Source organism: Cetorhinus maximus, chromosome 16 (genome assembly GCF_964194155.1).
Source record: "Cetorhinus maximus chromosome 16, sCetMax3.hap1.1, whole genome shotgun sequence".
Taxonomy (NCBI): Eukaryota; Metazoa; Chordata; class Chondrichthyes; order Lamniformes; family Cetorhinidae; genus Cetorhinus; species Cetorhinus maximus.
In genome coordinates, this window is record NC_135894.1 from 28,059,612 (window position 1) to 28,072,262 (window position 12,651).

Consider the following 12,651-nt stretch of genomic DNA (forward strand, 5'->3'; position numbering starts at 1 on the left):
ATGGTCTAAACTGGAAATTAAGAGTACTGGTCTGAACTGGTTGTGTAAACCTTAAAATGGAACACCAGTAAAAACTGGGAAATAAGAGTACTGGCCTGAACTGTTTTAGCACAAATCATAGTCTCAGATGGAACTAGAAGGTGGATTGAAACCAACCAAAAAAAAAAATTAGAATTGGCAAGAAGTCCCAAGAATGTCAAGAATTAAGGCTGGCAAAATGTCTGCCAACCAGACTCACAGCAGCCACAAGAGGGCAGAGAAGATCCTGTAGCATTATGTAATGAAACCCTTTCAAAGTGCGGGCTCTGGGCTCTGGGCTCTGGCCGCTCCCTTTGCTTTTGAACAAAGCAGAGGTTCCGTGAGAGACTCGTGCTCTGGTCACAGTTCTTCGCAGTGTCAGTGATTCCAGAAATGTGGCCAATAAGAACTTTTGTATCATTAAAAAGAGAGACATGTTGTCGAAGCTTTTTGTCTTGTACTGATCAGGACAAATGCAAAAATGCCAAATTTCAAACAATCGCAACAATTTATACAACAGGAGAAAAGGGTGCTGATTGGTTAGTAAGTCAACTCTGATTGGCCCAGGCATTGCTATGGATAAACAAACAGGGAACCACAGACTCCCCAAGCTCCCGGATAATTCAAAAAAGGCGCAAGGTTTGAACATATTCCTTTTGTTTGCCACGTGTATGAACGTATGTCGCTTGTAGCAAGCGTGAATGAACCACATTACTTCCTCCGTGCTTTCTCCATGGCAACACCTTGGCCAATCAGAGTCGAACTTGTCAACCAATTAGAACACTTTTTTTTCCTGTATATAAACTGTTGTGATCATTTGAAATTTGGCATTCTTGTGTTTGTCCTGATGAGTGCAAGACGAAAAGCTTCTGCAACATGTCTCTCTTTTCAGCAAGATTGAAGAATCTTTGTGAAGTGGCGATTCACATAAAGTCCACTGTTGCCTCCGGCTGAAGTTAACATCCCAGTAGTCACTGTTTGTTCACAAATATTCAATAAAATTGGTTTCCACAAAATTGCATGTGGATTCTTGCTTTGCCAGCAGTGCACTGAGGTTAGATAGGATTTGGATTATATGACAAGGAGGCTGGATTCAACACGAGTACAGGGCAGTTGCAAAGTGGAGAGGACCAGGCCCGACGCACTGAGAATTTGCCCCTAGAATACTCCAAATGGGGCATCAGGGATGGAGGAGAATTACCTGAACTCTTTGTTCCAGAAGGCAATCCTATCCCTTATGTTAGGCGTGGTACAGCTCTGGTTGGTGGTCAGGGACAGGAAGACGTGACTGAGAGTCAGGCAGGTAAAGGGGCCACCATGTGACTGAAGTGAAGTGCTCAGAGTGCCTCGTCCTTTGCCCTTTTGTGACAGGTGTGAAGTTCTTGCCGCCTAGTAACAAGGATAGGGCCCTCTTGGAGTGTTTTGATAGATCACTCAGATCAGTTCAAGGGTCAGTGAAGAGCAGGTCGTGGGGCAGTCAGTTTTCGTCAGAGTGAGTGAGTCAGGAGCCGGAGAAGAAGCTCCGTGCTGTTAGCTCTGGGGAGCTGGGTAGGCAGGTTCCCAAGTATTGAGGACTCGGGAAAAGCTCTGGAGAGCTGAAAAGACAGTGGAACCACAATAATCCTGAGGTTCTGTTTATCAATTTAGACCTTGGCTTCTGGATGGGTGCAATGCCTGCAGGGTAGATGGACAAACAGACCATGGTGCCACAGTGCAGGCTGCCATTCAAGTGTTTGCCAGGGGTGGGGGGGGTGGGGGGGGGAGTGAAAGAGAATGTGACAGTGAGAGGTGATTGTATAGCTAGGGGTATAGATGCTGTCCTCTGCAGCTGCAACCTGGGGCCCCGAAGGGTGTTGCCTGCCCAGTGCCAGGGTTAAGGACATCTCCTCATAGCTGGAGATGAACTTGGAGGGGGAGGATCCAGTTGTTGTGGTCCACATGGAAACCAATGACATAGCTGGAATAAGGTTCTGCTGAGAGAGTTTGAAAAGCCAAGGTCTAAATTGATAAACAGAACCTCAGGATTATTGTGGTTCCACTGCCTTTTCAGCTCTCTAGAGCTTTTGCCGAGTCCTCACTGCTTGGGAACCTGCCTACCCAGCTCCTCGGAGCTAACAGCAGCACTTTAGCTGCACGGAGCTTCTTCTCCGGCTCCTGACTCACTCACTCTGACGAAAACTGACTGCTCTTCACTGACCCTTAAACCAATCTGGGTGACCTATCAAAACACTCCAAGAGGGTCCCACCCTTGTTACTAGGCCAGATGACATGTAACAAGTAGCAGAACATCCTGTGCTCTGAATGTTACAATCTCCAAAGGTGCTAGTTTGCCTAACACACAGGGGAAAAAAAGAATTGATTTCAAGACAGGGCAGATAGTAGGAACAGAGAGGCCATTTTCAGGAAGCAGGCTGTGCTTAGTAGGATGCCACAAGGATCAGTGCTGAGTTCTCAGTTATTTGCAATCTGTAGTAAAGATTCAAATGAAGAAACTAAGTGTAATATATATTTGCTGACAATACAAAGTTAAGTGTGGCAGTAAGGGATATAGACATCTTAAGTGAGTAGACAAGAAAGTGACAGATTGAATAAAATGTGGGGAAAGATGAAGTTATTCACCTTGCTAGGAAGACTAGAAAACAACATTTCTTAAATGCTAAGAAACTGTTAAATGTTCAGAGGGTTTTGGCTATACTTGCACAAGAAGCATCCAGATTAACATGTAGGTACCGCAAGCAATTAGGAAGACTTGGCCTTTATTGCATGACCTTGAGGACAAGAATAAGGAAGTCTTGCTGCAGATGTACAGGGCTTTAATGAGACCTGGAGAACTTGGTGAAGTTTTGGTCTCCATATCTAAGGAAGGATATGCCTGCATTGGAGAGAATACAATAAAGGGTCACTGGACTGAATTCTGGGATGAGAGGGCTGTTCTGTGAGAAGAGATTGAGTAGAATAGGCCTGATGCTGTTAGGTATTTAGAAGAATGAGAGGTGATCTCATTGAAATGTTTAAAATTCTGGACGGGTTGGATAATGAGGGACTGCATTCCCCTGGCTGGAGAGCCTAGAACCAGGGAGCATGGCCTCAGGAGAAGAGGTTGGCCATTTAGGACTAAGATGAGGACAAACCTCCTCAGTTGGACAATTGTCGATCTTTGGAATTCTCGACCTAGTGAGCTGTGGATGCTAAGTGTAGTCAGGACAGACATCAAAGGATTTTTGGACTCTAAAGGAATTAAGGGATATGGAGATAGGGTGGGAAAGTAGAGTTGAGGTCAAGGATCAGCCATGATCTTACTGTGTGTCGGAGTAGGCTCGAGGGAATGTGTAGCCAACTCCTCCTCCTACTTCTGATGTTCTTTAAACAAAGTCCCAAGGCATGAAACACTGACAGCCATCTCCTCCATTTGACATTTGGCCGGGAGACTGGTTTGGTCAGTAGCCAGGAATAGGGATGTTGCAGATGAGATATTCCTCTCTGCTAATCATCGGCCCAGACATCCCTCTATCCAGGCTGGCTGCACCCAAAATCCACACCCTATACATCAGCACACCTCCAAGCACTGATCCCTAGGACACTGCACTCAATACATCTCCCAGCACTGATCCCTGGGACACTGCACTCAATACATCTCCCAGCACCGATCCCTGGGACATTGCACTCAGTACATCTCCCAGCAACGATCCCTGGGACACTGCACTCAGTACATCCCCCAGCACCGATCCCTGGGACACTGCACTCAGTACATCTCCCAGCACCGATCTCTGGGACACTGCACTCAATACATCTCCCAGCACCGATCCCTGGGACACTGCACTCAATACATCTCCCAGCACCGATCCCTGGGACACTGCACTCAGTACATCTCCCAGCACCGATCCCTGGGACACTGCACTCAGTACATCTCCCAGCACCAATCCCTGGGACACTGCACTCAATACATCTCCCAGCACCGATCCCTGGGACACTGCACTCAGTACATCTCCCAGCACCGATCCCTGGGGCACTGCACTCAGTACATCTCCCAGCATCGATCCCTGGAGCACTGCACTCAATACATCTCCCAGCACCGATCCCTGGGACACTGCACTCAGTATATCTCCCAGCATTGATCCCTGGGACACTGCACTCAGTACATCTCCCAGCATCGATCCCTGAGACACTGCACTCAGTACATCTACTGAAAGTAATGTATTCCTTAATGTATAGTTTTCCATCTAAACTTTTTTATTCTCTCTTTGAACTGATTTCTTGATCCACCTTCCTGCGTGTCCCTCTGCATTTTGCCTTTGCAGCCTTTCATGTGGAACTAGATCAGATGTTTTCCACCAATCCATTCACACACATTGTAGGCCTTTTCTTATATCAACCTGTGTGGTTGCTTCCCAGGCCTGACAACTGACAGCAGCAGTAAGTCTTGTTCTGTGGAATGTGAGTGAGCTGTGGACTAAGTGGGATTTGCATTGAGAGAAGCTCCTTGGAAGCCCCTCATTTCACTCAGAAAAGCTGCGGTACTGTGCATTCCATGAGTAACCAACAATAACCATTGCACCAAACAGCCACCGCTGTTAGATTCTCTCACTGAGTTTATGTAACTTTGCAAAACAACTTTGTTTAACTCAGTGCAAAGTTAGACAACATGTTTCAGCCTTTTTTACTTAAAAGAAACACCATTCACTTGTTTTGCTTTTTGTGTTTTTGTGCAGTGCCAGTACGTTTAACGTTGCCAAACTTGAAGAGATGGAACGGTTGTTAAAGGAAGCTCAGGCTGAAAAGGCATGGCTAATTGAAAGCAAAGTGAGTTCTAGGCTGTTACATTGGGTTGCTGCAGATAACTCCCCAGTGAGAGCGCATCTCCAATGCGCCTGCCCCTTTCCAGCACTGACTGTCTGTTCTTCTTACACGTGGTTAAAAACTCAGGGAGAAAGTTTCTAGGATCATGAAATTCATTTCATTGTAATCTCCTGTGTAAAAATGAAGCGTTTTTGCCTGTGGTAAATGTGAGCTCATCCAATACTCTGCTCATTTCCAAACTCGCACAAAGCCCTGCCCACTCACCATCCCTGTGTGTTCAAAGACCTACATTGGCTCTCAGTCTGGCAATGCTTCCAATTTAAAATTCTCATCCTTTTGTTTTCAAATCCCACCATGGCCTCACCCACCTCTGTATTCACATCCAGCCCCACAACCCTCCGAGATATCTGAGCTCTTGCGACTCTGGCCTCTTGGCCTTCCCACTTCCTTCGCTTCACTAATGGTGACCGTGCATTCAGCTGCCCCGGCCCTAAATGCTGGAATTCCCTCCCTAAACCTCTGCGGACTATCTCGATCTCCCTCTCCTCCTTTGCAGTGGTTCATAAACCTATCTCTTTGAGCAAGGTTTTTCCTCACATGTCCTCATGTGAGGTAATGAAATCCCTCTGCCTTCTTCACTTGAATGCCACCAATGACAAACACTTCTGGCATGGACTCAATGGGCTGAAGGCCCTCCTCCTGTTTCATTACGACTCTGTGATATGGTATCTCCTCAAGTGAGTAATGTTTGATAATGCTACTATTAGTGGACATCAATTCGATTGTTTCTGTAAGTATAAGATCTCCATTGGTCTTGTATAGACTAACAGAGCATAAAACTGATGGTGAGGTTATTGCCTCACTTTTGGAAGGCAGGGGAGGCTATTGTCCCTGATAGGGTTACTATTCCTGATTCGGGGGGTTGGTGGTGGGGGGGGGTGGAATTATTGCTCTGATGTGGGTCTAGGGGTGAACTTTGCCCCCTGATGGGGGACTGTCAAGTGTAAGTAGCAGAGGGCGATTAAGGAGCCCCAGTAGTTATGCAGTAAATCACTGGTTCTGTAATGCTGATGTTTGTGTTTTTGTGTTTTACAATCCCAAACTGCATTTCTTGCGCCAGAATTAATCCTTCTTTCCTGCAATAAGTGTATGGGTTAAAAATGATGTTTTGTAATTGAGGAGCGAGAAATGGAAGCTAAGAAACAAGCTCTGGAGGAGGAGAGGACTCGGAGGGAGCAGCTGGAGAGGAGGTTACGGGAGGAGACGGAACGCAGACAACAGCTCATCGAGAAGGAAGTTAAAATGCGCGAGAAGCAGCGTTCACAGGTATTTAACAACTCGAGGGGCTGTTTAAACTCTAACCCTGAGGAGTTTGATTCCCCAACCTCTGCTGTCAAAGCCCATGAATCTGCTAACCAGTGCTTACCTGGGTTATTTACCCGTTCCATTAAATTCTGTTGACCTGGAGGTTTGGAAATGGCCCATCTTGATAGATCTCCATTCAAAACCTCGAGGCCTGTTCCTCTCTGCAGTTTGGGATATTGGGAATTAATGTCTGTCGACATTTAAAGGTCACCTCGCAAGCGGTTAAGCCAGCACCTCTCAATGGGCTGGAAGTTTTCTGGGATCGGACCTGCACTTAAACTCCCTCTGCTGGGAGGCTGTGCTCCCCCTTTGCCAGTGGGACCTCTGTGTAAGCCTGAAGGCTGGCACATGCTGGTAAGATGGCATCGACAGGCAGATGCATTGGGGGCTGGGTGGGGCAGGGAGGTTTGTGACTCAGGGTGTGGATTGCACCTCTGAAGAAAAGGGATTTGTGATTTAAAAAGCTGTTTATTATCAGGCCTATGACAAAGAGGTGCTGGAGATGTAGGCTGACAACACCATCTCTCCCTTTCCTCTCTTGCTCCCTCTCTTGCCCCTGTGTTGCCCACATCTGGTCCGGGATCAGCTGCAGCTTCCTCAAGGTAAACATTGATAAGACGGGTGCCATTTAGTTCAGTGCCAGCCTCAAACTCCGTTCTCTGCACACGAATCCATTCCTCTCCCTAGCCGTTGGCGAAGGATGAACCAAACTGTTCGTGATCCTGGTGTCGTATTTGACTCTGGGCCCCATGTTCTAAGAAACTTCAGCTTGAGTTCTGAAACGAGAACAGGAACATAGGAAATAGGAGCAGGAGTAGGCCATTCGGCCCCTCGAGCTTGCTCCGCCATTCAACTAGATCATGGCTGATCTTTTACCTCAACGTTATTTTCCCCCATTATTCCCATACCCCTTGACGTCTTTACTATCTAAAAATCTGTGGATTTCTGTCTTGAACATACTCAATAAATGAGCCTCCACAGCCCTCTGGGGTAGAGAATTCCAAAGATTCACCACTCTGAGTGAAGAAATTCTTCTCATCTCAGTCCTAAATGGCCTGTCCCTCATTATGAGAGTGTGTCCCCTGGTTCTAGACCACAACCCCCCCGACCCCATCTCTACCCCAGCCAGGGGAAACATCCTTCCTGTATCCACCCTGTCGAGCCTGGTAAGAATTTTGTACACTTCAATGAGATCACCTCTCATTCTTCTAATAGAATACAGGCCCGGTCTCCTCAATGTCTTCTCATAGGACAATCCCATCAGGAACTAATCTGGTGAACCTCCATTGCACTCTCTCCATGGCCAGTATATCCTTCCTTAGGTAAGGAGACCAAAACTGTACACAATACTCCAGGTTCGGTCTCACCAAGGCTCGATACAATTACAACATTACATCTTTACCCCTGTACTCAAATCCTCTTGCAATAGAGGCCAATATATCATTTGCCTTCCTAATTGTTTGCTGCAGTTACATGTTAACTTTCATTATGGACAAGGACACCCAGATCCCTCTAGACATAAACACTTCCCAAACTCTCACCATTTAAAAAATACTCTGTCTTTCTGTTTTTCCTGCCAAAGTGGATAACTTCACACTTGTTCACGTTACATTCCATCTGCCATGTTCTTGCCCATTCACTTAGCCTGTCCAAATCCCCTTGATGCCTTTTTGCATCCTCCTCACAACTCCCACTCCCACCTAGTTTTGGAGAATCAGTGTCCTGGAATGTTCTGTCTGGTCAGGAATGAATTCTGGATGTGAAGCTTGGAGCATTGGGAAAAAGGAAGGAAAGATAATCAGCAGCTTTGTAATGTGGCGGTTAAGAAGGATCCTAAAGGGAAGCTGGGTGGAGAAGAGAACTAATGAAGAAATACTGAATGAGGCCAAAGGAACAAGAGAGCCCAAATAATATCAAAAAAGGACAAATGTAGCTCTTCGGTCATGTTACCCATGTAGAAGGGTTGGTGTGCCTATTCGCTACTGGAAGGATTAACAGGAGAGCGAGAGGCTGAAGAAACAGCGCAACAGCGTTAAAGACCGGCTTAACCAGGAGTCCAACAATGGCCATCCACTGTTGCTATGATCGGAAAGTTTGGAAGACCATGGTTGCACATGTCACTTGACATGGCACTTAGGCGACGGCGAGCCCCTATATCCTCTCCATCACCAAGACCCATCTAACTTTCTCTGTAGCTTTGCCCACCTCTGGCCCTGCCTTGGCCACCTCCTGCTGAAACCATCCCTGCCTTTGTAACCTCCAGACTCGACTATTCCAACGGTCAACTGGCCGGCATCTGCACCAGACGACTTATCAACTTTCAGTAATGCTAACCTTGTAATCCATCTTTTTTATTTAAATCCTTCCCTTTCTTTTAGTGTAACCTTCACACCATCCACTTCCCTTGTTTAGACCGATGTAAAGTACAAATTGAATATTTTAGCTACATTCTCAGTCTTGACATGAAAATTTCCCTTTGGCTCCTTAACAGGACCACCTTTCTCCCTAGGTAACTGCTTACGTTTTATAAGTTTATAAAATGTTTTAAGGTTTAATTTAATGTTGCCTCCTAATTTTTTAAAAATAATTTCTCTTTACCTCCCATGGTAACTTTTTCACTTCACTCTATACTTACGTAATCTTCCCGGTTGTTATCTGAATCTTGCTCCTGACATTTCTCATAAACCTCCCGAGCTGCCTCTTGTACCCGAGCTACCCCTCATACCCGGGCTACCCCTCGTACCCGGGCTGCCCCTCGTACCCGGGCTGCCCCTCGTACCCGGGCTGCCCCTCGTACCCGGGCTGCCCCTCGTACCCGGGCTGCCCCTCGTACCCGGGCTGCCCCTCATACCCGGGCTGCCCCTTGTACCCGAGCTATCTCTTCCCTGACCGCATTCCATTGCTCTCTTGCTGCTTTAACCCTTTCCAATCTGCCTTTCTTAAATCACTAAAATAAGCTCTTCCCCAGTTGACTGTTTCTACATTTGATGTTTTCTAGTCTTTTTCCATAGCTACTTGAAACTGAATTTTGTTGTGATCGCTGTTGTTTAGATGCTGACTCACTCCCCAGTTGCCCCACTTCATTTCCCAGAGCCAGATCTAATGCTACTTCCTTTCTTGTTGGTTTGGAGCCATACTGATCAAGAAACTTCTCTTGCACATATTTCAGAAATGCCTCCCTTTTCCTACACTTCCCAGTCTACATTCAGGTAATTAAAGTCTCCAGTATTGCTACTCTAGTTTTCTTACATGCCTTTGAAATTTGCCAACAAATTTGCCCATCTAAGTCCTCCACGTCACTGTGTGCAGCTTTATAAACTTTATAATAAAACTCCCAGCAATGTAACAACTCCCTCTCTGTTAACTGAAGTCAACCCTTTCCGTCCAGGAACCATCAACTGGAACCTTCCTGTTCAGAACCGTAACATCATCATTAATCAATACTACCACAGCCCTCCCCCTTTCCTCCTTTATCTTTCCTGGGCAATCGGTAACCAGGAATATTAGGAACCTATTCCTGACCTTGTCTCTGTCAATGTCACCACGTCATAATCCTGTGTAGTAGTTTGTGCTTGCAGCTAATCAACTTGTGTAGTTACACTACAAACCTTGATATACATACAATTTAATACCTTCTTTGTCGCTTTTACTGTTTTCCTCAGTCTGGTCCCTGCGAATTTTGGGATATTTACAATTTGACTGTTTTTCTATTGTCAATTGAACTCTGGTCTAAATCCTGCTCCTTTCTGCTATTGTCTTTTTCCTTTACGTCGTTCCCCCATTCCCACCCCAACCCTGGCACAGAACATCAAATCAAAATGCCCCTTGGCCTTCTAAATTCCAAGGAACACGACCTCTAGTTTGTGTAATCCCACCTTGTAATTTAACCCTTAGAAACCAGGTATCATTCTGGTCAATTACCTGGCAGTCCTGCGCTCTAACTGTCTCCAATTTGGTGTTAGTAGGGGTATGGATGAAGTCGTGGGAAGGTCTTGCTAAGCTGTTAAAATGTTTGACATAAGTGATCAATAAACTTGCACTTCCTGTTGAGTAGCAGAATGTGTCCAATCCATAAAATTAAAACAAGTAAAAGCAGAGCAAGCAACTGGCATATAATGTAGGTGAGGCAACAAGTGTGCATTAACCCTCTGAGGTATCTGTGCTCCTCTATTTCTGGCCTATTGTGTATCCACGATTTTAATTGCTCCACTATTGGTGGCTGTGCCTCCAGTTGCCTGGGCCCTAAGGCCTGGAGTTACCCCACCCCACCCCACCCCAAACCTTGCCACCTCTCTACCTTGCTTTCCTCCTTTAAGACACTCCTTAAAACCTAATTCTTTGAATAAACGTTTGGTCATCTGCCCTAATATCTCCTTATTGTCTATGATGTTGCCCCTGTAAAAAGCCTTGGGATATTTTGCAATATTAAAGGCGGTCTATAATTCCAAGTAATTGCTCTTGTAAAGACACAGAGAGAGAATGTGAATGTTTGCAGCTGGTTTTCTGGTGTTTTCCTTGCAGGCCAGGCCACTGACTCGCTACCTCCCAGTCCGAAAGGAAGACTTTGACCTACGCACTCACATTGAAGCAGCTGGCCACAATGTGGAGACCTGCTACCACGTATCCCTCACTGAGAAGACATGCCGAGGGTTCCTGGTCAAAATGGGCGGCAAAATTAAAACCTGGAAGAAGCGTTGGTTCGTTTTTGATCGAACAAAGCGGACCCTGTCGTATTATGCAGGTAGTGGGGGGGGGACTCAGCAGCATTGTATGTACTCCACTGGGCTCCACCTTATAGAAAGGTACAGCACAGAAGGAGGCCATTCAGCCCATGGTGCATATGCCGACTCTGGTCAAACTGCCAAATTAGTCCCAATCCCCTGCTCTTTCCCCAGATCAATCTGTCAATTTTTCCCATGAAGTATGTATCCAAAACTCTCTTAAAAGCCACTATTGAATCTCTTTCCACCATTCTGACAGGAAGCACACTGCAGATCACAACAACTCGCAGTGTAAAAAAATGTTTCTACGTGCCACCATTTGTAAGTTGAAAGGTCACCCTAAATCTGTTCCTCTGGCTACTCGTCCTTCTCCCCCGGAAATAGTTTCTTTTTGTTTAACGAGTCAAAATCCTTCAGAGTTTTGAGCATCTACATTAAATCTTCCTTTAACCTGCCCTGTCCTAAAGACAACAACCCCCAGCTTTGATCATCTCTGAACATAACTGAAGTCCCCTCATCCCGGAATCCGTTCCAGCAAATCTCTTCCTCGCTCTCTCCAAAGTCTTGACCTCCTTCCTATGGTGCAATGCCCAGAATGGGAGTGGGTCACATTGTGTGAGATGGGCTCATGTTTACTAACACTCTGAGGTATCTGAGAACACGGGCTGCAGCATCATTCTCACTGAGACTTGCACAGCAATCCCAGCAACACCTATGGTCATCTTGGTGCCAGCCCACAAATGACCTGCTTTACCCGCCCCCCTCTCCCCGTCCCCCTCCCCCCGGCCTCCTCCCCCTACCCCGGCCCCCTCCCCCCCAACCCGGCCCCCTCCCCCCGGCCCCCTCTCCCCGGCCCCCTCCCCCCACCCCGGCCCCATCTCCCCACCCCAGCCCCATCTCCCCGCCCCGGCCCCCTCTCCCCGCCCCGGCCACCTCCCCCTGCCCCGGCCCCCTCTCCCCAGCCCCCTCCCCCCCACCCCGGCCCCCTCTCCCCAGCCCAGCCCCCTCTCCCCCCATCCTGTCCCCCCTCCCCCCACACCTTCCCCCCACCCCGTTCCCCCTTCCTCCCACCCCGTTCCCCCTTCCCCCCCACCCCGTTCCCTCTTCCCCCCACCCCGGCCCCCTCCCCCCATCCCGGCCCCTTCCCCCCATCCCGGCCCCTTCCCCCCACCCCGGCCCCCTCCCCCCACCCCGGCCCCCTCTCCCCGTCCCCCTCTCCCCATCACCCTCCCCCCACCCCGTCCCCCCTCCCCCCACCCCGTCCCCCTTCCCCCCACCCCGTTCCCCCTTCCCCCCACCCCGTTCCCCCTTCCCCCCACCCCGGCCCCCTCCCCCCACCCCGGCCCCTTCCCCCCACCCTGTCCCCCTTCCCGTCCCCCTTCCCCCCACCCCGTCCCCCTTCCCCCCACCCCGTCCCCCTTCCCCCCACCCCGTCCCCCTTCCCCCCACCCCGTCCCCCTTTCCCCCCCCCCCACCCCGTCCCCCTTTTCCCCCCCCCACCCCGTCCCCCTCTCCCCGTCCTGTCCTTCTTTGCCCACTTACCCAATCCTTCCTGCCCCTGTCTTGCAGTGACAGTTGGCAGCCGGCAAGTGTCTTGAAGTGACCTAGAATGGGAAGTGAATCAAAGTTTCCCTGTGAATCTCCCTCAGCTCCCCAGCAACAGCTGCTCCCACCTGAAGATCACCCCCTCCTACTGGGTTTGGACTGTGTTCTCGCCGGGTTTGGACTGTGTTCCCGCCGGGTTTGGACT

General features: G+C 48.4%; 1 protein-coding gene across 1 annotated transcript in view; it reads left to right on the forward strand.

Annotated features, from left to right (window-relative positions):
- phldb2b (pleckstrin homology-like domain, family B, member 2b) overlaps positions 1 to 12,651 on the forward strand; it is a 224,653-nt gene that overhangs the window by 205,061 nt on the left and 6,941 nt on the right. Inside the window, exons 21-23 of the mRNA XM_078559568.1 lie at positions 4,728 to 4,818; positions 5,995 to 6,141; positions 10,702 to 10,921. Of these exons, the coding sequence (XP_078415694.1) occupies positions 4,728 to 4,818; positions 5,995 to 6,141; positions 10,702 to 10,921 (458 nt within the window). The remainder of the gene's footprint in view (positions 1 to 4,727; positions 4,819 to 5,994; positions 6,142 to 10,701; positions 10,922 to 12,651) is intronic.